A 25,071-nucleotide genomic window follows, 5' to 3' on the forward strand; every position below is an offset into this window, starting at 1 on the left:
GTGATGTTTGTGGTTTCCATAAACAAATTTAATCTGACATTTTCAATCTTTCCCAACAATTTTCCAATCCATCATTACCCTTCCGTTTTTAGAATCTATAACTTTCCTCTCTAATCTTTACCTTCCCGATCAATTCTTCCCTTGTCTGTGAATAATAGTTACAATGAGTTTATTTGTGTTGGAGTGATGTGAAAGGTGATAGTTGATTGGAACAAAAAAAGGAATGGTGATAGTTTACCATGATGTACCCAATATATTTATTTTTCTTACATTTTAGCCCCAAATTTCTTATATATTTCCAGTATTCGATTTTATTGTCAATTCTAACTATAACATCTTTTATTTGGTTGTTATTTCTAGTTATAGGGAGGAACTGATTTGAGCAAACTCAGAGATTATTTGGCTAAAACTGTTTAAACTTATAGGATTTGTTAACTGTCCAAATCACATTGTCATCACAAAATCACATGCTTCGAATTATATATCTTCTCAGTTCTCACCCGTTCTTTCCAACCCAAGAATCTCTTTTGTTTTGTCTGAGGTGATTGATCTCTCGAACAGTGTGATATACATAAATATACAATAATTGTAATATTCTGGTTTTTCCCAACATATATTTTACTGAAACTAGATGTGAGAAACTTTGTAAACTTCGACCAAATTAAGCAAAAAAAAAGTAAAGAAAATAAGTTGTACTGATTAGAATGAAGAGTAAATACCTAAGCTTGGGAATACTTTGTTAAACACAAGGCACCAGTGGTCTAGTGGTAGAATAGTACCCTGCCACGGTACAGACCCGGGTTCGATTCCCGGCTGGTGCATTTTTTGAAGTTCGCCTTTAAAAATGAAAAGATTATAATAACATAATAACGAATGGTGTTTATAATTTTCGGTTTTTGATTAATTGGAGAACTGGCTAATGACAAAATTAATAACTACAATCATATCCACGTCATTAAGAGCACGAGCGTTAAGTGAAAGTCACATGCACACGCTATCCTAGTTGGCATCAGATCAGACGATCTCTCTCTCGTGTACATAATCCGTATGTACGTTATATTAATTCTTTTGGCTACATAGATCACTATTGAATTTCTGGTAACTCCTCAGGTGATTTGAATCCTAGCTAGTAGCTAGCCTGTGCCAGCTAAACACACTCTATGTAAACAAATATTCCTAAGCCACCTAAGCAAATCATGCGCAATCAATCAAATTTTAAGAGTTTTTGTGTGTTTCTTTTGTCATAAAGGGAGTTTTTATAGCTTTTAATTACGTTATTAACAATTATACTGCAAAATGGCCTCCAAATACATTCATGGCATTAGCATTTGTCGGTACACCTTTACCGGCAATGCCGGTTTACCCGTTATCCTCACGTCACGACAAACAGCAGCAGTTCCAATGTCCGGCGTTCGGCGGAAAAACTTATTATACATGTTTTCTTTTCAGTTGATAGAATAATTAATTAATTATTAATACAATAATTAATTAATTGAGTTTGCTTTGATGTAACTCCGAAAATCAAACGCATCCGTGTATAAAATAATACGAGAAAGGTGATAGAAGACATAAGACTACCTCATTGCTAAGAATTTGGATATTTTCTGTAGAAATTTACGAATGAAAATTAAAGAGAACTTAGACTAATTAAATAAACATCCAATAATTGATAGATTTTAATAAAAATATAAGTCTCATGTTGCAATCTCCATTGTTGATCGTCTCCTTTTAATCCAACATGTGAGCCTCCATTGTCTACCGTTCACACCCTTTGGCTATCTCGAAAAGTTTTGGACATTAATTGCATTCTTTCTGTTATAAAAATGAAATTTTGTGCAAGCAAGTTGATTTTTGATGATACGCAAGGAATTCGTCTTATACATTTGTATAATATACCTATGTTAGTTCATGATCGATGTATCTTATACATTTGTATATATACCTATGTTAGCTCATGATCGATCTACCGAATACATTTAGTATCTTCATAATGTGGGCTCCCTCAAATATCAAATTTAAGATTTTTACGTATTAATGTTTGAGATCAAAATATAAATTCAAATTTTAAATCTTCATTATTATTTGGGTTTGAAAATTTCAAACCAATATTGTTTGAGACACCGAATTATAAAAAGTGTAATATCATCACATGATTTTTTTCTAAACGAAATAAGTAAAGATGATGCATAAACCAAAAAAGGACAAATTAAAATTGTATCATAATATATGTGATTGTAAATGATCATCGAGATAACCTATAAAATAACTCGGCCCAAGAAAAAATACCTTTTTTTTTACCATCTAATTATATTATTAATACAGGCTAAAAAGTCCAAACATACTACAGAGCCCATGTTAATGGGGACCAAACAAACAAACATAATTATATCTAGCTTAAAAGGCCCACAACATGGTCCGAACCTTCAAAGGAACCCAACACTAGCCCATTCACATCATCCTATCGACACCATCCTAACAATGACGACGCCCCACGCGTAGACGCGTCTTGAAACACGCGTCATCCAAATCTCATCAAAGGCCACGCGTTTCGTCCTCACCAAACGAGGCACACGCGTCACCAAATCGCCGCCACATCTTCACCGCCCAGAATTTCCACCGGAGAGCTATCCACCGCTACACCGGACACACGATCACCACCGAAACATGCTTTCCGACCCATGTAACGCCACAACTTCGCCTGGACTCGATTCAACGGAGAGCTTCATCAGGCCTGTCCCGAGATCTTTTCCCAAATCACCGAAGTCATCCTCTACACCCCTTCTGCTTCCTTCCCCAGAAAGACCCCAGCGAACCATCGAGTTCTTCTCCTAAAGCAGAGCCGAAAATAAACCCCCATCAAGACAAAACGGGAGCTCCGTTAAAATTTCACCACAACCGCCGTCGAGATCGGAAGAAACCATACGACACGGAAAACAAAGCCAGACGTTCACCCTAATATAAGAGGCGCCACGCTGGAGTCAAAAAGCCAACCGACCACCGAGGAAATAGTGCGACGCCGGAAGCCGAGAGAAGATCTAACCTAAACGAGAAACGAAAAAGGAAGAAAAGAAAAGAAAATTCAAGAAGCCGAATTGGCGGTGGCTGAGTAAACCCCCCCTCCCCCCCCCCCCCCCCCAAGAAAAAATACCTATTCTCTCTCATCAAAATGTCCCTAATATAAAATCCACCCAAGACACCAAATACTTCTCATCATCATTGCATTTCTTATTCTTTTTCCCCAACCACTATTTCCTAGTTCGCTCGTGCACATCTCCGACGATCCCAATTCTAAAATCTATCACTTCTTCCAATCTTTTCAACATCTTAAGAAACTACAAAAACAATACAAAAGATAACAAAACAAGAGAATCCTTATTTCTTTTTCTTTGTACAAAATAACATAAACTTTTTTTTGTTTAGACGATGGCAACTTCCGGCAACGGTACAACGGCAGGGGTAGGTTCACCGTGCGGTGCGTGTAAATTCTTGAGGAGGAAGTGTGCATCGGATTGTATATTCGCACCTTACTTCTCATCGGAGCAAGGAGCAGCAAGATTCGCAGCTATTCACAAGGTGTTTGGAGCCAGCAACGTGTCTAAGCTATTGCTCAATGTCCCTATCCATGATCGATATGAAGCTGTTGTCACCATCGCCTACGAAGCTCAGGCTCGTCTTCATGATCCTGTTTATGGCTGTGTCTCTCACATTTTTGCCCTTCAACAACAGGTAAATATTCTGAGCAATCACTGGTAGTCCATTTTTCATAGTCACTGTAGATTTTATATGGCAGTTGATTGGTATGGTGTTGAGTGCATGGAGTTTAATTTCCAAGAAAATATTGAAGAACTAATATCAACAAAGTTTCCCACAGAAACATTTGTTTGAAATACTTAATAGCTTTTCATAATTAGACAGTTTATTTATAGGAAACGTTACAACAATCAAATCTTGTTTAACAATTAGCCATTGATTTGTTTATACATAGGTTGCTTACTTGCAAGCACAAGTCATGCAAATGAAGGTACAGATCGGCGGCCATCAGACGTCAGCTGCAGGAGATCTAAGAAACAGCTCAGAAAGTACTCACCAATTCATGACTTGGCAACAATCTAGTGGCTCTCCCATCGGCAGTGCGTACGCAATACCATATGATCATCACCATCATCCTTGCTACGGTCACGTAAACCCTAATAATCCGATCTTGCAACAAAGCTCGCCAGAAGAATCTTTAAGCAGCACGAGCAGTGACGTCACTACTACAGCTAACTTGCGAGAGACTCATCAAACCGGAGCAGGCGTATACGGTCACGGTGGGTTAGGGTTTCATGAAGGATATCCCAGCAAAAAGAGACCTGTGAGTTATTGTAATAGTGATTTAGGTGAGCTTCAGGCTTTGGCTCTTAGAATGATGAAGAATTGAGAGAAGTTGGATAATAGACATGCGCTAAAGAGAACGAGATGCTTTTAATTTTGATAACGAGAAAAGGTCAAAACGTTGGATGTCTATCATCAAAAACATGTATGTATGCCTGTTTGTTTTGCACGTGGTAGCGATTGCGGCTAACATTAATCGGTAACTAAATTATACTGGTATTTATTTTGTAGTTTTTTTTTTTAACGACGGGTTTCAGCGATTAATCGTCATTTGAGTTGATCAATATTTGATGTTTCTATTTGAATAAAACGAGTTCAGAAGACGTAACTAATTGAAGAATGATCACTCGACAATAACCTATTGTTTCTTCCATGAAAAACTATGTTACACAAGTACAAAGAAAATAATTGGACGGATTCTTAGGTTAGTTATAGAAATGCATCTGTGTAGGCAGGGCTCCATATCACCTTGTATGAGTTTTAACGAGGATTCACTAGATTGCCATACAAATATAATAAATGTAGACGTGTGTGTCATCGAAGGGGTTGACTTTGATCCATTACATACTCATTGAGGATCTTAATTTTTATAATTCTGATTAGTACATAATTCATTATATACATAGTATATTTGACTCGTCCCGAACAATTTTCTGTATGGGAGATAAAACAAACTTGAGTACTAGCGTATAAATGTTCTACGTCTTTAGAAAAAAAGCTAAGCATAAATCATAAAATAAACAATAATTGAGGTTGTAGTATTGTAATTAAATTTAAACATCAGCAAAAACATTTTTCTTACATTTCTATGAATAGATCTGCGTATATTCTTGTAATCAAATGTCAACTAACAAACAATTCATTTGTTTTTTTAGAAAAGAAAAAAACTAACAATTCATTTGTAGCATCGCTATGAAGGCTACAAGGTATGTGTCTAAACGATAAAGATAATATGAATAAAAGTCGACTTTATTTTCATAACAAAAAAAACTAATTCATAAGGAATGAACACATACAGATGAAATCAGCTTTCTCATAAAAAATCTTTCTAAGAGCACATTATTATCGATAACTTCTCACCTAGTTTCTCATCATTTAATAAAAGAGTTTTATTAATAAAACAGGAGAAAAACAAGTTAGAAGTTCTCTAAACCGAGCTTTTAGTAACTTGTTAGAACCTCAGATTCTATGGGGCACTCCTCTATTAATTCACTACTTTAGAAAAAAATTAATAGGTTTCTAACGACTGGAAAGCGCTCTAATACTAAAACATTTGAAGAACATAGGAGGTTGATGTTGTGGTTGTCAACCGGGGCTTCTAGTTCAGTTGGTAAAAGGTTCACAGCTGTGAGTTCTGCCACCTGGGTTCGAATCCTGGCCACTGAAAAATTAACATTTCAGCATCGCCAGGGACAGAGGACCGACATGTGGCAACACGTGAGTAGTCTGGACCACTTCAATGGGGCCAAGATACCTCGGTATAATTCCAAAAAAAAATGTTGTGGTTGTCTGTCAGAGAAGCAAATCAACGAAAATCATTTCATCTAGAAATTTATTGCTAATATATAAATCGACCACGCATTAGTTTTGCATTTAACAAACATTTTTACCTAACATCAAATAAGAAGTGTCTAGTTAATTGTTATAGCACTAATATCCATATATATTGTACGTTGTCCTATTAGACGAAATGTCCCCTAAATCGTATGCAATCTTTTAAATTCAATTCATTTTAATGATATTTTGCTTTGCCAACTCTAATCAATCTCATCTAATTCTAACCCAGTTCCCCACAAAGAAGCTTCCATTGTTGTCTACACCTAAAAGGTCACAAGTGCTCTTTTGTCTTCTGAGAAAGGACTCTGTGATTTGTAATCTCGAGGTAACCTAATCAATGCATTTTAAACAAGTTATTAATAGAAAAAAAAACAAGTCTAATTAAGCACCTGATCAATACTTCACATATATTTAAAAAGATCATTACTTCACCTGGTAAATTAGACCGCAGTTATTAACAAAGTTTAATTATAGAGTCTATTTTCTGTTGATACATTATAAGTTTATTGATTACTTTTATCATTACTATATCAACATGTTGGATACATGGAAATTGTTTCCAAACCAAGTTTTGATCAAAAGGTTATGATTGTTGTGACTTGCGAGTTATGACCATTAACTCGGGCATGCCTATTTTTCAGTCAAGCCGTTTATGCATAAGTTTATTAAATATTATCCGAACTCTTCCAGCCCATTACCAAAGACCAAACTTGTTAACTCTTTCTAATATTATAAAGAACAGATTAAAAGAAGGTGGACAAAAAGCATGATATCACCAATTACATTCATCAAGAAACGTATGTTTATTATTCACATATTCCGATGTACGTTTGGTAAAAATACATTAAAACAACACAGAGAAGGAAAAACAGTTCATGATCGAGGATGAATTGGATGTAGCATGTGTTGACAAAAAGAAAAAAAATGGATGTAGAATGCATACTACTAAATTTTTCTATAAAAATATAGTTGTTTCGCTTTCGCCATGTTAGTGCGTTTATTTTTAAGTTCAATGGCGCGTAAACTGACGTGGAATAAACACGAACTGTTGTCATCTTATCAAACACAGTAGTGGATTGAAATGGCAGGAGTAACGCACGTGGGGGCCGTAGCTTAAGTACAATCAAAGTCTATGACCGTTGAAATATCATACGTGCGCTGCTGGACCCACCTGACAATTCTTTCTCAGGCCGTGATTCTGAGCATAAGCCGACAATTAGTAAAAGTAAGCCCAATACGCTTTTTAAAGGGCCTTACTAGGTTTATAATACCTTTTTTTTTGTTTGGTCAACTGGTTTATAATACCTTCTATTTCTATTACGAATGCAAGATAACAACTCTAGTTAGTTTCTTGATGTTGTTCAATAAGAAAAAGTTAGTTTTTTTATCAGTGTATTTTTTTCTTTTTTTTTCGGTAAAATACGATTAGTGTATTTTCTTAACTTAATTATATCCAGGACCGGCTATGAATTTACCTTCAGGGAGATTCTTTGTGTTTCACAAACACCTGCTTCAATTCTTTTTTTGGTGTGTGGGAGGAGGGGCTCAGTGTTTGTCTATGGGACATTAAAACCATAATGTTGCATATAACAACGGTCAAAAAAGATTACAAACTAATACCTTTCTGTATTATGATGATATGCATAACATTTTGTTCAGCACAAACCAACGATAATGTAAAGTACATTCTCAAAGTACAAAAATTAAAACCAACTAAAGGCTGATATTTTATTGATATCTAAACTATTAAAATTGAAGTACAAATTGTACTTAGCCTATAGTTTTTCACAAAAATTACAATGACATGCCACTGGTGTTAAAACACAGTGTTTTGATATTATATTAAACCAACACACGATTTCCTAATTAATAGTCAATCAGATTATAAATCTATTACTAGACCCTATTGATCCTCGGTTTACTATATATATCTTTCTATACAGCCCATCAAAACGTTATCATATTTTAGCAGTCCTCTACTATCTTGTGAGACCAAGTCCATCATTTAAAAAAAAATGTATTTATTGATTTTCACAGGAGTTTTGGTTTGATATTAAACCAAGAAACACAATTTCCTAATTAATATTTCATCTAATTATAAAACCATTACTAAACCAAATTGATCCTCAGTTGGCTATACAAACCACCTATATAATCAATAAAAATATAAATATATGTGATTCTTTATATGATAATACGTATAAAATACTATTGATTATATAACCATTATTAAAAAATATTTTTAATAAGAAAAATACAATACAAAGTTAAATTTCATATACCAACTTAAATTATGATTTATATATTTTACATTAAATTTTAAAAATATAATATATGTGATTCTTTATATGATAATACATATAAATACTTTTGATTATATGTTTGCTCTATTTTTATAGGAATTTTTTTTTTTTTTTTTTTAGGAAAAAAATTTGATTGTGAATTAGGGGTGGTGTTTAGGTACCCATTCAGATTTGGTTCGGTTCTCTTTGGGTTAAAGGTTTCTGGGAACAAATATTCAGTCACATTCGGATATTTCTGGATTCTGGTTCGGATTCGATTCATATATTTGCGGGTTCGTTCGAGTTTGGATAACCCATTTAAATTATTTTTAAAATTCATTATATACTTCTCAAAATATATAAACAAAATAATATATTACATATAAATTTGAATAAGATATGTCAGAATGTCTAAACTGAACAAACAAATTGGTTTGATTTAAATATTTGGATAGAGAATCAATAATTATTTTAAGTATTTTTGGTGGTATAAGTATACTTTATTTACATTTGACTATTTATATATATTTCCAATTATTTAAACCAACCTAAAAGTGCCATATATATTCTAGATTTTTTATATACATTAAATCTAAAGAAATAATATATATAAGTATATAAATCTTTTTTAAATACATTCGGATATCCGAAATATTTCGGTTTGGATCAGATTTGGTTTCAATTATTTAAGTACCAAAATTTTGAATAATTTGGATATTTAATCAATTTCAGTTCGAGTTTGGTACTTCTTTATGGATCGTGATCAGTTAGATATTTTGGATTTAGATTTTTTGCTCAACTCTAATATTGATATGAAAAATATATTTTTACAAAAAATACACCCGCACGGACGTGCGGGTCAAAAATCTAGTCTAATCTATTAAAACTGAAGTACAAATTAGAATTAACCCTTAAGTTTTCACAAATATTACAAGTCTATGCCACTGCCCTAAATCAATCTAATTTGTGTCATTAAATCTTAACTAAAAAAAAAATCTCAACTAGGAAAACTAAATCTCGTGACCTTCCTTATCTACAAAGCATTAAAGCTCATTTCTTATATAATGATTAACAGTAATTAATTAAATGATGTTAGATCATATCTTATATTTATCTATATAATGATTAACAGTAATTAATTGGATGATATTAAATCATTTCATCCTTAATGTTACGGTCAATGCCACTGCTTTTAATAATGAAGTACAAATAAAATATGTGACCTTAATATTATTCTTTTTCTCAAACATAAAATAAAGTAAGATTTTTTTAATATTTATTTTGTAAATTTTAGAGATTTTCAAAATTCGTTTGAAATTTACTTTTATTTTTGATTAAAAGAAACAAAGTTTAGATATTAAAATAGGTATAGTTTTTATCAATTTGTATATTAAAATGAGCAAAAAATTAGGTTGGATATTACACTGGATATAAAAAAATTTAGGTTTTAAAAAGTTTAACAAAATTTAGTTGAAGTGTTTATATTACATATTCTCATTTATAAAATATTGATACCGTATAACTACATAATTGATCCAACCACATAAAAAAAATCTATTTCCAGACTATAAAGACTACATAACGAAATATATATTTTAAACAATACACTAACATTGTATAAATGAAATCAATAATTTTTTTGTTTTTAAAATATATATATAATTACTGAAAAAACGCACGGATCAAACTCTAGTATCTAATCTATTAATTTAGGGATTATCTACTATTTGAAGTTCCCATTTAAATTTTGGACTCTTTCATAGTTGTTGCTAGAATATATCATACCTCCTATACAATGTAACCTACCAACTTAAATTAAACCAAATCTTAACCAATATAGATTAGTTAAACCTAACTAGTAACACTTTTATAATATTTTTGGTTAATCTCTTAATATAATTAGATCATATAAAACTGAACCATTCTTAAATCAACGAGTTCCATATCATTCCAGATATAAGAGAAAAAATATCCGACTCATTTACAACGTAAGCATACAAAGATCGTGTAAGCTTATGCTCATTGATCTTCCAAAAACCAAATAATTATGGCATAGACCAACATAGGCTCATGTTCGTATCACTAACTTTACTTCCATATATTTACTCTTCACCTACATCATATCACAACATACACAGTTATGCAAGAACATGATTTTTTTTGTTCAAACAACCAAATAATGGTGGCATATGGTTAGTAGATTTTTTAAATATGTTTTTTATATATTACATTTTACGAGACTATGTGTATAAGTTTTTTTTGAAAAAGGCATAATTATGTGTGTTAAAAGGTAAAAGGTGTGACAAGACAAATTATTATATTAGAAATGAAAGAAGATTAAATACAAACTAATAATACAACACAAATTATAACACTGTTAAATTCTATATATATTTAATATGTCTAATATGTATATATATATAAATGTTACACAAAATATATATAATATTATATACACATATTATATATACCATATATTATTAATTGAAATTTGACAAATCAATTTCCGCCCTTTAGGGCGGGTTCTAATATAGTTTTATTCTTAAAACTGTTTGCATACAAACAAACTGTTATCAGTGAACCATACACACTCTTTAAGCTATAAGCCTGTAATAAACTGATAACTTATTCATAAAATTGTTTGATGTTGACTAAAAACTTGGTTCGAAAAAGCGTGTGGCGAGACGAAGCGAAGAGGTGGGAGATTAGCGCTTACCGCCATGGCGCCTCAAAGCGAACGCTTTGTGTATCCTGCAACAAAAAGGTAATTTCTAGACCATCTATCTTATTAAAGCTGAAGTACAATTTCGGTGTGTTTGGATACTTGGATAAGAGTTTAAAAAGGAAGTTTGTTTGGAAACACGGATAACAATATTAAATGAGAATTGTTTGGAAAAAGGAATAGCAATATATTTACTTCTTTTTATTTACACATTTAGTCATTGCATTAATAAAAAATTAGGTATTTCCTTTTTGTAATTTTTTTTTATTTACAGATTTTACCACTACATTTAAAATCAATTGAAAATAATTAATTATAATTCCAAACTTATCTAAACAAATTGATGTCTCCATATATTGATCATTATTAATATGTAAAATTACTATTAAAAAAATATTTCACTTATTTTAACCAAACACATAGAAATATATATATTTTTTTTTACAAAATCAGTTAGGCATAAACATTCGGATACCCATTTAGGTACGAGTCGTTTCTTTCGGGTATAGTTTTTTTGGGTTTTGAAATTTCTTTTTAGTACTTCTTTTTTGTGTTTTCTTTATTTATAGATTCTACCATTGCATTTAAAATTAATTTAAATTAATTAATTAAAATTTCAAAATTATCTAAACAAATCGATATTCATATATTGATCATTATTAATATTGTAAAAATATTAGTAAATAAAAATTTATATTTAACTTCATTTATCCAAACACATAAAAATATTTTCTATTTGTTTACAAAATCAGTTAGGCATATACATTCATGTATCCATTTAGGTACGGGTCGTTTCTTTCGGGTATATATTTTTGGGTTTTGATATTTCTTTTTAGGTACTTCCTTTTTGTATTTTTTTTATTTACAGATTATACCACTGCATTTCAAATCAATTAAAATTCATTAATTACAATTCCAAAACTTACTGAAACAAATCGATATTCATATATTGATCATTATTAATATTTTACAAATATTACTGGATAAAATTTTATATTTCACTTAATTTAGCCAAACACATAAAATATTTTTTATTTGTTTACGGAATCCGTTAGAAATAAATATTTGGGTACCCATTTAGGTACTGGTCAATTTTTTCGGGTATAGATTTTTTTGGTTTTGATATTAGGCCATGTTTGGATATAGATTTATGTGTGATTTTCAAATTGAATCCCCCGGGTCTGTATGAATTTTGTTCTAATGTATAGGAAACTAAAAATGTTCAAATAACAAAAGTATTTGAAAATGATTTATATTTGAACAAAATATAATGGCTGCACATAACAAAATATTAATATAAAAGTACTGTATACTTGCATTCAAAATCAATTTTTTTAACAACAAACTACACAAATATGTTTATTTGTATAAAAAATTAAAATACAATAATTTAATTAATATAGAAATATGTCACATTGTTTAAACAAAATATCAATATTAAAGTATTATACATTTGCGTTCTAAAATTATTTATTTTAGTAACAAGCCAAATAAATATATTTATTAGAGAGGGAATAAAACAAAGCCAAAAACACATAGTTTACGAGAAAGACTCTATATGTCGAACTTATTATAAAGAATATTTTACTAAAATAAATACATTCAATAAATACAAACAAATAATATATTTTATAAAAGTGAAAATAATACCCGCCCTTTCAAGGGCGGGTCAAAATCTAGTATATATGTATAACATAAACAAACATACAATGAGAAACAAGATATAAACTTACATTAAAGAAACTGACTTAAGTAGAAAAAGTTATGATATAAACAAGACATGATCACTTATAAACAAGCTACTGACATGATTCATATATTAAAGAAAACGTTACTGACTTAGCAAGAAAAAACTATAATATAAACAAGAGTCGTAAAGAAGTTACTGATCAGCCAAAAACCTTGCAAAGAATATGCTACTGCCGTAAGTTCAAGAGAAGAGAAGCTATTGATTTTAACTTAAGAGTTTGTAGAGTTATTTGTATAAGAGAAGAAATAGGGTTAGTTGGATTGTATCCTAGGTTAGTGGGATTGTGGAAGCCTCCTCTACACGCCTAATACGTGATCAGAGCATATACTTTTGATACACTAAATATTCTTCAACCGTTTTGTTAAGTTTACAATTTTGAATCAAATTTTTTTTTTTGTATAGGTACAACAAAGCGGCGTTTTTAAAGCTTTCGCAAAATAGCAAAAACGAGGAAAAGCGAGAGAAAGCGAGTGCTTCACGTACCTCGCCTGGCAATGGGGTCCCTATGCGAGGAGGTGCTCGCTTTAAGGCGCTTAGCGCCATGGCGACAGAATCGCTCGCTTTTTCGAACCAAGACTAAAAATAATAAAGAAATGTTCGCAGACAAAACTAAACATTGTTCTAATCATCTCTGAGATCACTTAGATCTCTTGTTAAAGATGCTTTCGTCGATGAAACCAGGAAACCCTTTGAGCACATCTCGCAGAGCGTAGTAGTGACTATCACATTTATGGTCTGTAATGAAATTACCCGAGAGAAGTATCCTCTGAAAATGTTGTCCTGGATCTCTCTTCCATAGACTAAAGTATTCCACTTTCTTCCCTGCTGAGCTTTTCGTGTTTCCTCTCACGTTCCTCATCAGATAGTAAACCGCTCCCGGTACGTACAACTCTTCTGGCAACTTAACGACATCTTTGGTTGTAGTTTCAGCACTCAGAGAATCAGACTGATTGTTCTTGGATGATGAAGGGAGTTCTGGTGAAGAATCAAGAAAGAACGAGATTAGTGAAGAAGCGTTAATAAGCATTAAAAACATGATACCCTCTTCTAGTGCCAGTTTACCAGGAAAGTCGTTCTTGTTTCCAAATTTTGCATACTCGGAAACTTTACGAGCTGCGTCTTGCACAGAGGATACGACTTGTTTCGCGTTTGTTACCAAATCTAATACGCTCTTCCACTCTTCCTTCTCGATCACACTTGTCCTGCATTTACCAATCATGGTGGTTAACAAACTGATTGTAAACGTTTCAAGAAGTGTATTGCTTACTTACCAATCGGTCTGAAGGATTTCATCTCTCAATCTCGCTAGAGAAGCTGTACTCAGTCTAGGTATAATATCATCCTGAGATTAGCAGACATGACGTGAGTGTAATAATCTCAACAAAGAAAGACTTAGTTGTTTTTCCTGACCTGCATTACAATAGTTGTCACAAACTCAGAGCAGTTCTCTGCAAGCTCTCTGGAAACACAAGGAGGTGTCGCATATCCAACGGCTGAAATGATCTCAGCGTCGAATCCCAGCTCCTCCCTCGGCATTTTCCTCAGCATAATCGCCATCAAAGAAGCTATAGCACCTCCCAGAGAATGACCAACAAGCCTTAACTTGTATCCCTACAGAAAAACAATCCTTCTTCTCATGTCATATACACAAAAACAACTGTGATCGTTACGTTACACTCACCTCGTATCTCTCTAAGCACCTTCTTATAGTCTGCAACTCGTGATTAAGAAACCACCTCGCAGCTTCAGCGGTTCCAAAGTGCGTCGAGTATCCTTCGAACGTGACCTCATCATCACTCGAAGAGACGATGTCAGTGATGAGATCATAGATAGTATGCGTCCCGCGTATTCCGAAGACCACAAGCTTCCTCCGATGATCAACTCCAACGTAGTAACCGGGTCTCATAACGCTCGAATCTTTCACAAATTTAAGAATGTTGTTTTCTCGGAGCATCGTGTTCTTAGCGAGACCACTCACACTGTCCCTGTAACAGCCTTTGGCTAACTCTGCGTTGTATATGAGATCAGAAACTGTAGATTCTGAAAGGACTTGAACGCCCTTGACGTCCTCAAAGGGAGACAAGGATGCTTGTCTAAGGTAGATAAGGTAGAGACCGATTGTGAGATCACCGAGAGTCCATCCTTCTATCCCTAGCTTACTCTTCTGAATACTAGCAATGATCTCAGACAGAGATCTACTACCAGGTTGTGATTTCTCTCCTGGAGAAGATAACACACCATCTCAGACATTATGAATCAAAAACCAAAGAACAAGAACTATATAGACCTGTTGGAAGAGCCCATCTACGGAGTTGAGTAGCTGGCTCAAGTGCTTTGTTGAGCCAAGCTAAGTCTAGCTTCCACTTTCCATCGCTTGTGTCTTCGTCACCGGAGCTGTCACTGTCTAACTCAGACGAGTTTGGCGTTTTGTTGGCCTCGTGTGACACTTCTAACTCCTTGCCTGATTCTGGTAGCCTTGACTGAAACCGTTTGATTACGTTGTAGAGTACTCCTTGGTACAACTCTCGTCTCTTCTTCAACGGTGAATCTTGTACAACTGAAAAATAATAACTTTATATATAAAAATTGAAACTTTCTCAATAAAGTTCAAAACTTTCAATTTTAAAAACTCAAGAGGAAACATCGAGTTACTAATTTTTGACATTCAATATTCGCATTCATTAAGTGACTTTTCTCAATGTTAAACAACACTCTTAAAGTGTAAAAATTAGAACTTACAGAAGTTCCATAGAAGACGATTCAGTGACTTGTTAGCCATTTGGTCGTTGCCTCAGAAAATGGATTTGTTGTGTACAGCCAAAACGACGACGTGCAACTACGGCGGGGGGCGTGGCAGGATTATCGGTGGCTAACCGCTAGGCCGGAGCAGCATATCGGCAAAACGAGAACGGAGGAAAAGTATAATACGTCCGCACACGACACAGCCGACTGATCTACCGTCATCGAGACTTTTCCAAGCTTCTAAAAGAGTTATTGGGCTTAATTGGGCCTAGCCTAGGCCCACTATAATAGGATGAGTATAACGTACAGGGTATTTACGTCTTTTTCTTTGAAACCCCCAAAGTGTTAGTTTGGGCGTTACATTTTTAAGAACAGAGTTCAAAGCAAATCCTCTGTTTTTTTTTATAGAGGAAAGATACAAAACTTACTGAAATGTTTATCAACAGGCGACTTCTATCAGACCACTTAGATTTGTATGTGTAATAAGTAATAACTAATAAAACAGCTGTGACAAAGATAGAATCACTATGCCACCACAACAGAACATAAGCTAGCTTGCTACGTTTTGGATCGGTGCAACGGTGGACTAATTGCAAATAATGAAAAAAAACAAAGATGAAAATGTCACCATAACAGAACATAAAGCTATAGCTTGCTACGTTCAGGAACCAGTCTATTAACTAAGTTGAATCTCTAGATTATTGGGAATTCAGAAAGCAGCATTCAAATGAAAAAAAGGTACAACCAGAGAGTATGTTTTTTTTATTTCTAAAGAAAAAAACTAAAAACTAATAATTTGATCTCTCTAGCCTAGGTCAAGCAACCTAGTCGACCAGCAGAAACCCATCATCAGAAGTCTTGTCCTTTTTCTTGTCAAGTTCAGCTTTGAGATGCGAGACCATAATCTCAATGTTCTTGACGCTTTCCTCGTGTTTTTGGACCAGACAACTGTCAGCTTTCTTCCTCTCTTTGGAGATCTCTTCAAGCTTTGTATCCAAGCTGTCCAGCTTGAACCCTAGACCCATGACATGTTCCTCCATTTGTTCGATTCGAGAGGCAAAGACACTAGTCTCATGTGATTTTTTCCTCTCCCAGTCACCAAGCATCGTATTCAAACGCTTATTAAATCCCAAATCCATCAGCGCAAGATCCTTGACGCGTTTCTCTACTTGTTTGGCACGGGACTCAATAGTATCATCTGCTTTCTTCCTCTCCAAGGAAACAACATCAAGCTTTTCATTCAAAGAATCAAGCTTCAAGCGCAGTTCCAATTCCATCATCCCAAGATTGTTGACTCTTTTCTCTACTTGTTTGGCACGAGACTCGTTAGTATCATCTCCTTTCTTCCTCTCCAAGGAAACCTCATCAAGCTTTGCATTCAAAGAGTCAAGCTTCAAGCCCAGTTCCTTCACATGTTCCTCGAGTTGTTGGACCTTAGACCCATCAACATTTGGTTTCTTCCTCTCCAAATAAACCTCCTCAAGCTTTGACTTCAACCAGTCCAGCTTGAAACCTACGTCCATCAGCTCACTCAACTCGCTGCTAGCCTTGCTCAGTCTAGTCTCTGAAAGGCTCTTTGGAGGCTTATGAAGTGTTTTAATGACCCTGAGGAGGACGTTCATGTATGCTGTCTTCACTTCTTGGTTCGTTGTTTTGAAATCTTTTGCAATGTCTGGGTGCTCTGTGAATATCTTTCCCACTTTAGTAACCTGCCAGGGAAAAAAAACAATATGTTTATGTTACCCTATAAAGCAAGTTGTTAAATACATAAAACAGATCCATTTAACTTACCTGAGAAGCAAAAACTTGAAAACCGTTGATATCAACAGTCTTCTTCTTGTTGTTGGATACATCTCCACCTTCTCCATCAAAAGCTTCAATAACTTTAATGTATACTTCAATGATGAGTTTATCATTCTCCAAAAACCCACTTTCCTGAAATTTGCTTAGAGGCAAAGCCTTTCGGCTACCCCATGCTGGATTCTCAGCGCAAAACAAGTTTCTTTTTCCCATTACTGTGGAACAAATACAAAAAAAAACAAAAAGTTAAGTTCTTCATCCGTCACATGCTTAATGTTTAATTTCTCCCTCTTTAAGATTCAAACATGAGTTTAGGCCTATCGCATTTATCAACGAGTCCTATGTAAGCTCCTTTAACTATGAAACATAAAATAAATTAAAATAACAGTTACATAAACTCCTTTAACTAATTGCATTTTGTTCAAACATGAGTTTAGGCTTATTTCCTGTCGCAGCAACAAAGCAATATGATTAGCATGTCAACTACAAAATAGATCTTATTGTACGTTCCAAAAACAAATTCCATGTCAACAAAAAAAAAGATTCAAACATTGATAAATGTATTCCACATAAAAAAAGGAATAAAACTTCATTACTTGGTGATATGTGGAGTTCTTTGTGGGATTGATTCAACAAAACAAAGTAAAAGTTAATACTCCTTTTCCATCCAGTTCGCAACTTTGTAGAATTTGCGTTAATGTACAAAGGCAAGTGACCATCAGAAAGACGATCTCCCTCGGGATAAATAAGGACATTCCTGTAAGAATATGAATTATGAAACAAAATAACAAATCAGTTAATTAAAAAGATGCGATAATTTTCGTGTTACCATTCACATCCGCCGCTCACGAATGTCTGAGACGATACGACAGCTTTCTTCTCCGTGAAGTTTTCTATCTCAAACCTAAAACTTGGCTTTTGGTTCCACATATCTAACCTAACCCTTTCCTAGTTTTTCAGAAACTCTGTTGCTTGGCCTGCTGGTGATAAAAAAGGTGTTTATAACTTTATAAAGACGAGGCTTTCTCAAAGCCCTAAAACTGAAGAATGATATTTTTTATACGTAGAATGAATAATTAAACTAAATCCACTCTTTATTTAAATCATAAATATTATTACTACAGAAACTCTATAAATTAAAATTTAATAAAGTTAATAAAACTTTATATATTAAATAATATAATAAAATATGAATGCGGAATTCTTAATATTAGTTTATATATATGGTAAAATCAACTATTTCTTATTTTATATAAAAATAATTATATATATAACTTTATAAAATTAATTATTTTATAAATTATTAAATATCATAATCATAATTCTATAAGACTATTAACTTATAGAGTTTCTACTGTATTATTTTAGTAAATTATTAACTATTATAGTCATGTTTCTATTCTCCTAATATAAAAAAATATAAATATAATATAATTACTTTTCTATAAATTTATACTATATAAAAGTTGAGGTTATAAACCATTGAAAACGTTATCATTATTTTACATAATTATTTTCAAAATGTCAATATTTTTTAAAAACTATTTATTTCATAGTAAAATACAAATCAATATCGAATAAGGCAAACTAACAAAAGTAAAAACATTATACATATACAAACTTAATATATATGAAAAATTCAAAATTTAACATAAACAATTAAGAATATAATAATTAATATGATAATTCATCATTTTCAAAATGTTAATATTCCCAAAAAACTAAAAGTAAAACTAAATTATTATTCTATATAATTAAACTAAAATAAGTATTACCATTTAAAATTTACTTAGAAATGTTAACTTTTATAGTAAGATAGAAAATCAAAAGCCAAATAGTAATATTAACATGTCGTTTTGTTTAGAAGCCGAATCTCTAGACTATAGTTGATCTCTACATCAAGCAAAGCCTAGTTGACCAATATCTTTATATATAAATAATACTAGATCTTGACCCGCGCTTTGGAAGCGCGGAATATTTTACGATAAAAAAATTCACTAATAACTTAACAAATATTTTGGTAATTTTTAAAAGTGTATATTTAAAATATTTTTGCATTTAAATCAGCGTTTTTAAATTCAACCCGATTTTGATTATACCGGTTAATTCGAAGATCTGACAATTCAATTTAGGTTTTTAAAATATTCATATTAAAAAAATTACTAAAACCCGAGATTAACCGATTGAACTGTTAGATGACCGATATGTAATCTAATTTGATTTAAATTGTAATAATTTCATAATTTGTAATCTTATACTCCAAATTTTAAAGTTCATTATTTTACAATTTATGAAATTATGACGTTTCTACAAAATTTTAAAAAGAAAATGATAGATATAACATAACTAAGATTAATTATTGTATTGTTTGGAAATATTGATAGTAGTATAAAAAATATGTTGTTTGGAAATATTGATAGTAGCATAAAGAAATAAATATATTGTTTGGAAACATAGATAGTAGTATAAAGAAAGAAACATTAATGATTTAATGTAAGTTTAACTATAAAGTATAAAGGTGTATTTAATTTAAAAACTTACAAAATAAATGTTAGGTCCAACAGAATGTTTCTGTTTTAATAAGATATATTAGTTTCCTGCCAACGTGAAAATTTGGTTAGCTACGAGAAGCATCTTTTTGTTGGTTAATTGGGATTAAATCAGAACGAAAAAAAAAACACTTTTGATTATGTCAAATCTCTAGAGTTCACAGTGCAAAACTAAAAACCAAAATAAAAGGAGAAAAATGAAAAGACATTAGTGCTTCTAAATAAGATAATTAAACGAAAAACTTCACTACATCAAGCAAAAGCCTAGTCGACCAACAAAAATCCTTCAGCAACAGATTTGTCCTTTTTCTTGTCTAGTTCAACTTTCAGACACGACACCATCAGCTCAATGTTATTGACGCTTTCCTCAAGCTGATGGAACCGAGCATCATCAGATTTCGTCCTCTCTAAGAACCTTTCCTCAATCGTTGTATTCAAACAATTCAGCTCAATGTTATCAACTATTTTCTTATTTTATATAAAAATAATATTATATATATAACTTTTATAAAATTAATTATTTTATAAATTATTAAATATCATAATCATAATTCTATAAGACTATTAACTTATAGAGTTTCTACTGTATTATTTTAGTAAATTATTAACTATTATAGTCATGTTTCTATTCTCCTAATATAAAAAAATATAAATATAATATAATTACTTTTCTATAAATTTATACTATATAAAAGCTGAGGTTATAAACCATTGAAAACGTTATCATTATTTACATAATTATTTTCAAAATGTCAATATTTTTTAAAAACTATTTATTTCATAGTAAAATACAAATCAATATCGAATAAGGCAAACTAACAAAAGTAAAAACATTATACATATACAAACTTAATATATATGAAAAATTCAAAATTTAACATAAACAATTAAGAATATAATAATTAATATGATAATTCATCATTTTCAAAATGTTAATATTCCCAAAAAACTAAAAGTAAAACTAAATTATTATTCTATATAATTAAACTAAAATAAGTATTACCATTTAAAAATTTACTTAGAAATGTTAACTTTTATAGTAAGATAGAAAATCAAAAGCCAAATAGTAATATTAACATGTCGTTTTGTTTAGAAGCCGAATCTCTAGACTATAGTTGATCTCTACATCAAGCAAAGCCTAGTTGACCAATATCTTTATATATAAATAATATTAGTTTCCTGCCAACGTGAAAATTTGGTTAGCTACGAGAAGCATCTTTTTGTTGGTTAATTGGGATTAAATCAGAACGAAAAAAAAAACACTTTTGATTATGTCAAATCTCTAGAGTTCACAGTGCAAAACTAAAAACCAAAATAAAAGGAGAAAAATGAAAAGACATTAGTGCTTCTAAATAAGATAATTAAACGAAAAACTTCACTACATCAAGCAAAAGCCTAGTCGACCAACAAAAATCCTTCAGCAACAGATTTGTCCTTTTTCTTGTCTAGTTCAACTTTCAGACACGACACCATCAGCTCAATGTTATTGACGCTTTCCTCAAGCTGATGGAACCGAGCATCATCAGATTTCGTCCTCTCTAAGAACCTTTCCTCAATCGTTGTATTCAAACAATTCAGCTTGAATCCCACTTTCCTTGACATGTCCTTGACACGTTCCTCGAGTTGTTGAACTAGAGACTCGTCATAAGTATCAATCTTTGTATTCACAGAGTCCAGCTTGAATCCTATATCCATCAGTTCAATATTCTTGATGCGTTCCTCGAGTTGTTGGACCCGAGACTCATCAGCATCATATGATTCCTTCCTCTCCAAGGCAATCTCCTCGAGCTTCAACTTCAAACTGTCCAGTTTAGAGCCTGTTTTCATTAGCTCAATCTTCTTGAGACGCCCCTCGAGCAGTTGGGCCCGAGACTCAACTGCATCATGTGATTTCTTCTTCTCCAAGGAAACCTCCTCAAGCTTCGACTTCAAACTGTCCAGTTTCAATCCTAGTTCCATCAGCTCAAGATTCTTGACGCTTTCTTCCAGTTTTTGGAAACGACATTCATCAGCAGCATGTGATTTCTTCCTCTCACGCTTTGACTTCAAACAGTCCTTCTTGAAGCCTGATACCATTAGTTCAAGATTCTTGATGCGTTCCTCAAGTAGTGGGACCAGAGACTCATCAGCAGCATCGTCTGCGTTCTTCCTCTTGAAGGAAACTTCATCAAACTTTGACTTCAACCAGTCCAGCTTGGCTCCTACTTCCGCAAGCTCACTCAACTTGCTGCAAGCGTTACTCAGAGTATTCTTGTATTCTGTCTTCGCCACGTGCTCTGCGAATGTCTTTTTCACTGAAGCAACCTGCCAAGAAAACGTGTTTTTGTTACTCATCCATATAAATCATAAGTTTCTCTTCAAAAATAAAAGAAGAGACATATACTTTTTTTCTACTTACATGAGCAGCAAAAACTTGAAAACCATTGATATCCCCGCATTCTCCATCAAAAGCTTCAACAACTTTAATGTAGACTTCAATGATGAGTTTATCATTCTCCAAAAACCCACTTTCCTGAAATTTGCTTAGAGGCAAAGCCTTTCGGCTACCCCATGCTGGATTCTCAGCGCAAAACAAGTTTCTTTTTCCCATTACTGTGGAACAAATACAAAAAAAAACAAAAAGTTAAGTTCTTCATCCGTCACATGCTTAATGTTTAATTTCTCCCTCTTTAAGATTCAAACATGAGTTTAGGCCTATCGCATTTATCAACGAGTCCTATGTAAGCTCATCACAAAAGAGATCTTGCAAATCAATAGTTAATATCTAGTCTCTCAGTGCTAAACGTTTGTAACTTCCAAACACATGCAATTACACAAAAAAAAAAGAATAAAAGAAAAGAGTCAAACAAGAAAAGATATAACGTACTTGATGATCTATAGAGTTCTTTGTTGGACTCATTCAGCACAAGAAAGTAATATTTAGCACTTCTCTTCCAACCAGTTCGCAAGGATTTACGATTTGCAACGTAGAGGAACAAACACAGCTGATCATTATAATCTCCCTTGGGCTGAACTGCGAGATACCTGAAAGAATATAAAACGAAGATGAAACCCTTTTGTAAACAGTGCTAGGTAACAAAAACAAAACTACAATTTAATCAATCGCGAGAACATGAACGATTTATTAACAAGCTAACTTGCTAAGTTTAAGTTTAGATCCTTCTATGTTTTTTTACCATTCGCATCCGCCAGCCACGAAGTCCTTAGACGCTATGACATCTTCCTTGTCGGAGAAGTTATCTATCTCAAACCTGAAACTAGGTCTTTGATCCCACATATTCGACTTAAAAAATCTGGTAGATTTGGTTATTTCTAGCAAGGAAGATATTTCGTAAACTTTGTATGATGATAAGTTTAGGCGTAAGAAGTCCTGTATTTATAGTAGAGGACACAAAAAGAAGAAAGGAAAACTTCCTTAAAACCCTAGCACAATAGGAAAAGCAAAATAATTAATTAAACTAAAATATTTTATACTTATATGATAAGACAAGGATGCAATTTTCTAGTGTTTTTCCATTATAATTATCATTAAGAATGAGGAAGAAAGGAAAACTTCCTTAAAGCCCTAGGCAATACGAAAGCAAAATAATAATTAAACTAAAATCTTTTCTCTTTATATATTTTTCTCTTTATATAATAAGACCAAAATGTAATTTTAGTGTTTTTACATTATAATTATCATTAAGAATTTCCATTATCTTAACAAAATTATCATTAAGAATTTCCATTATCATGTAAACCCCACAAGAACCTGATTTGAAATCAGGAACCCCAATCTTTACAGGAGCTCGCCGTCTTTATTTCGCAGGGCGGAGGCATGTGGAAGGGAGGGGTCAGCTGACCCCACTTAATTTTAATTATCTCAAGTGTAATGGAAAAATCTATAGCATTGACCACTTAAAGTTTTCTAATTGACCCCTATATGATCTGAAGTCAATGTTACTCCAACTAAATAAAATTATTTGCTGACAAAAAATATTAAACAAATAAAACAAAATTATTTCATCGTATTAATTAAATAAACTCATATGAATATTTTTAACCACACAAAATATGTTTATAACTAAAGTAAAATATAATATATTTGTATTCATTTTATTTGTTTAAATTTGAGCATTATATATTATTCTAGCTTTATATATTTTCAAATATACTAAAACAACTATCAGGAATTCAGGTTTTATATAAGTAAAATGGGATAAAATAATAAATTATTAAAATGTCAATAAATAATATTTTAATGTCAATTAGTTTAATCTAAATTATAGACTATAATTATAAATTCTGACTTCTAATTTTTTTATTAAATTTGGTTTAGCAATAGTAAATACATTTTTTTAAATATATATAACAATAATCTAAAAAATATTTTTGATATATAATATTTTGGTGTTTTTCTACCATTAATATTTTGAAAATTTGACTCAAGTTGAAAAAATTTATAGCTCCGCTACTGTTATTTAAGGATTCTGCTTTTGATGCCATTAAGAGAGCTCGAGATGCGGATTCAACCTCAACTAGAAACGAAATGAAAGATCTATATATATATCTGAAGCCTCTTAAGAAGGGTCCAAAAATTTGGTTACAAAGAAAAAGAAGGGTCCAAAAGAGCCCATTAATAGATCCATCCGATTTTGCTTGTGTAGTCAATGGATTAATCAATGGAGATAGATTTTTTTTTTTGAATTGTATGGATTTAGAGATAAAGATTTAGAACAGGAGATTGTTTCTAAGGATTGGAATCAAAGATTAGAGCAAGAAAGGGGTGCACTTTAACCTAAAACATGATCCAACGAAAACGTAAGTTATTAAGATACAGAGAATGAAACACATAACCATGTCGTTTTTTTTTTTTAACGCTGATTTATTATGATATTACAATTATTAGGAACATTACATAAACGATTCGACAACCGACAATATTACCTGTCTTATGAAGATCCTTCCATAATCGCATAGTTACATGTAATCTTTCCTTCCATAATCTCCATAGTTGTCTAATAAATCGCGTTCTCTCCGGGACTTGAAACCTGAAATTGAGAAAATCTGCAATAAATTGCATAGTCTGAGAGTCGAACCCCAGACCTGGGTGTAGAAGCCTTTAGACCTTAACCATTAGGCTAAGGTGCTTCCACACCATGTCGTTTTGTTTAGAAGCCGAATCTCTAGAATATAGTTGATCTTTACATCAAGCAAAGCCTAGTTGACCAATATCTTTATATATATAATATTAGTTTCCTGCCAACGTGAAAATTTGTTTAGCTACGAGAAACATCGTTTTATTGGTTAATTGGG

The 25,071-nt window shown here is 32.3% G+C and overlaps 4 protein-coding genes and 1 non-coding gene across 6 annotated transcripts; 2 read left to right on the forward strand and 3 right to left on the reverse strand.

Moving 5' to 3' along the window:
- The first annotated feature begins 750 nt into the window (after positions 1-750).
- Positions 751-821, forward strand: TRNAG-GCC (transfer RNA glycine (anticodon GCC)). The gene has a single exon. It is a non-coding gene; the product is annotated as a tRNA-Gly (tRNA).
- A 2,414-nt stretch (positions 822-3,235) lies between these two features.
- Positions 3,236-4,638, forward strand: LOC108810651 (LOB domain-containing protein 16). Its single transcript, XM_018582755.2, has 2 exons — positions 3,236-3,726; positions 3,986-4,638. Exons 1-2 carry the CDS (start codon positions 3,424-3,426, stop codon positions 4,418-4,420), a joined length of 738 nt encoding a protein of 245 aa, XP_018438257.1. The 5' UTR covers positions 3,236-3,423; the 3' UTR covers positions 4,421-4,638.
- A 6,074-nt stretch (positions 4,639-10,712) lies between these two features.
- Positions 10,713-15,652, reverse strand: LOC108806193 (uncharacterized). 2 transcript variants are annotated; one of them, XR_008936084.1, is made up of 8 exons: positions 15,425-15,652; positions 14,973-15,242; positions 14,367-14,905; positions 14,096-14,296; positions 13,957-14,027; positions 13,748-13,887; positions 13,169-13,660; positions 10,713-10,964 (listed from the first exon to the last, which is right to left on the reverse strand). XR_008936084.1 is itself a non-coding variant. In XM_056989905.1 (7 exons), the coding sequence occupies exons 1-7, from the start codon at positions 15,462-15,464 to the stop codon at positions 13,323-13,325; spliced, it is 1,599 nt and encodes a 532-aa protein (XP_056845885.1). In that variant the 5' UTR covers positions 15,465-15,652; the 3' UTR covers positions 12,886-13,322. The 2 variants fall into 2 exon arrangements, 1 of the variants encoding a protein (XP_056845885.1); XM_056989905.1 differs by lacking the exon at positions 10,713-10,964 and having other exon boundaries at positions 12,886-13,660.
- A 455-nt stretch (positions 15,653-16,107) lies between these two features.
- On the reverse strand, positions 16,108-18,229 carry LOC108808932 (MATH domain and coiled-coil domain-containing protein At2g42480-like). Its single transcript, XM_018581042.2, has 4 exons — positions 18,057-18,229; positions 17,824-17,984; positions 17,219-17,442; positions 16,108-17,136 (listed from the first exon to the last, which is right to left on the reverse strand). Exons 1-4 carry the CDS (start codon positions 18,155-18,157, stop codon positions 16,252-16,254), a joined length of 1,371 nt encoding a protein of 456 aa, XP_018436544.1. The 5' UTR covers positions 18,158-18,229; the 3' UTR covers positions 16,108-16,251.
- Positions 18,230-21,026: 2,797 nt separating this feature from the next.
- Positions 21,027-23,187, reverse strand: LOC108808934 (MATH domain and coiled-coil domain-containing protein At2g42475-like). The gene is made up of 4 exons (XM_018581044.2): positions 22,953-23,187; positions 22,643-22,800; positions 22,175-22,368; positions 21,027-22,080 (listed from the first exon to the last, which is right to left on the reverse strand). Exons 1-4 carry the CDS (start codon positions 23,051-23,053, stop codon positions 21,172-21,174), a joined length of 1,362 nt encoding a protein of 453 aa, XP_018436546.1. The 5' UTR covers positions 23,054-23,187; the 3' UTR covers positions 21,027-21,171.
- Between the last annotated feature and the right edge of the window lie 1,884 nt (positions 23,188-25,071).

The sequence above is a fragment of the Raphanus sativus genome, chromosome 6 (assembly GCF_000801105.2).
Source record: "Raphanus sativus cultivar WK10039 chromosome 6, ASM80110v3, whole genome shotgun sequence".
In the NCBI taxonomy this organism is placed as follows: domain Eukaryota; kingdom Viridiplantae; phylum Streptophyta; class Magnoliopsida; order Brassicales; family Brassicaceae; genus Raphanus; species Raphanus sativus.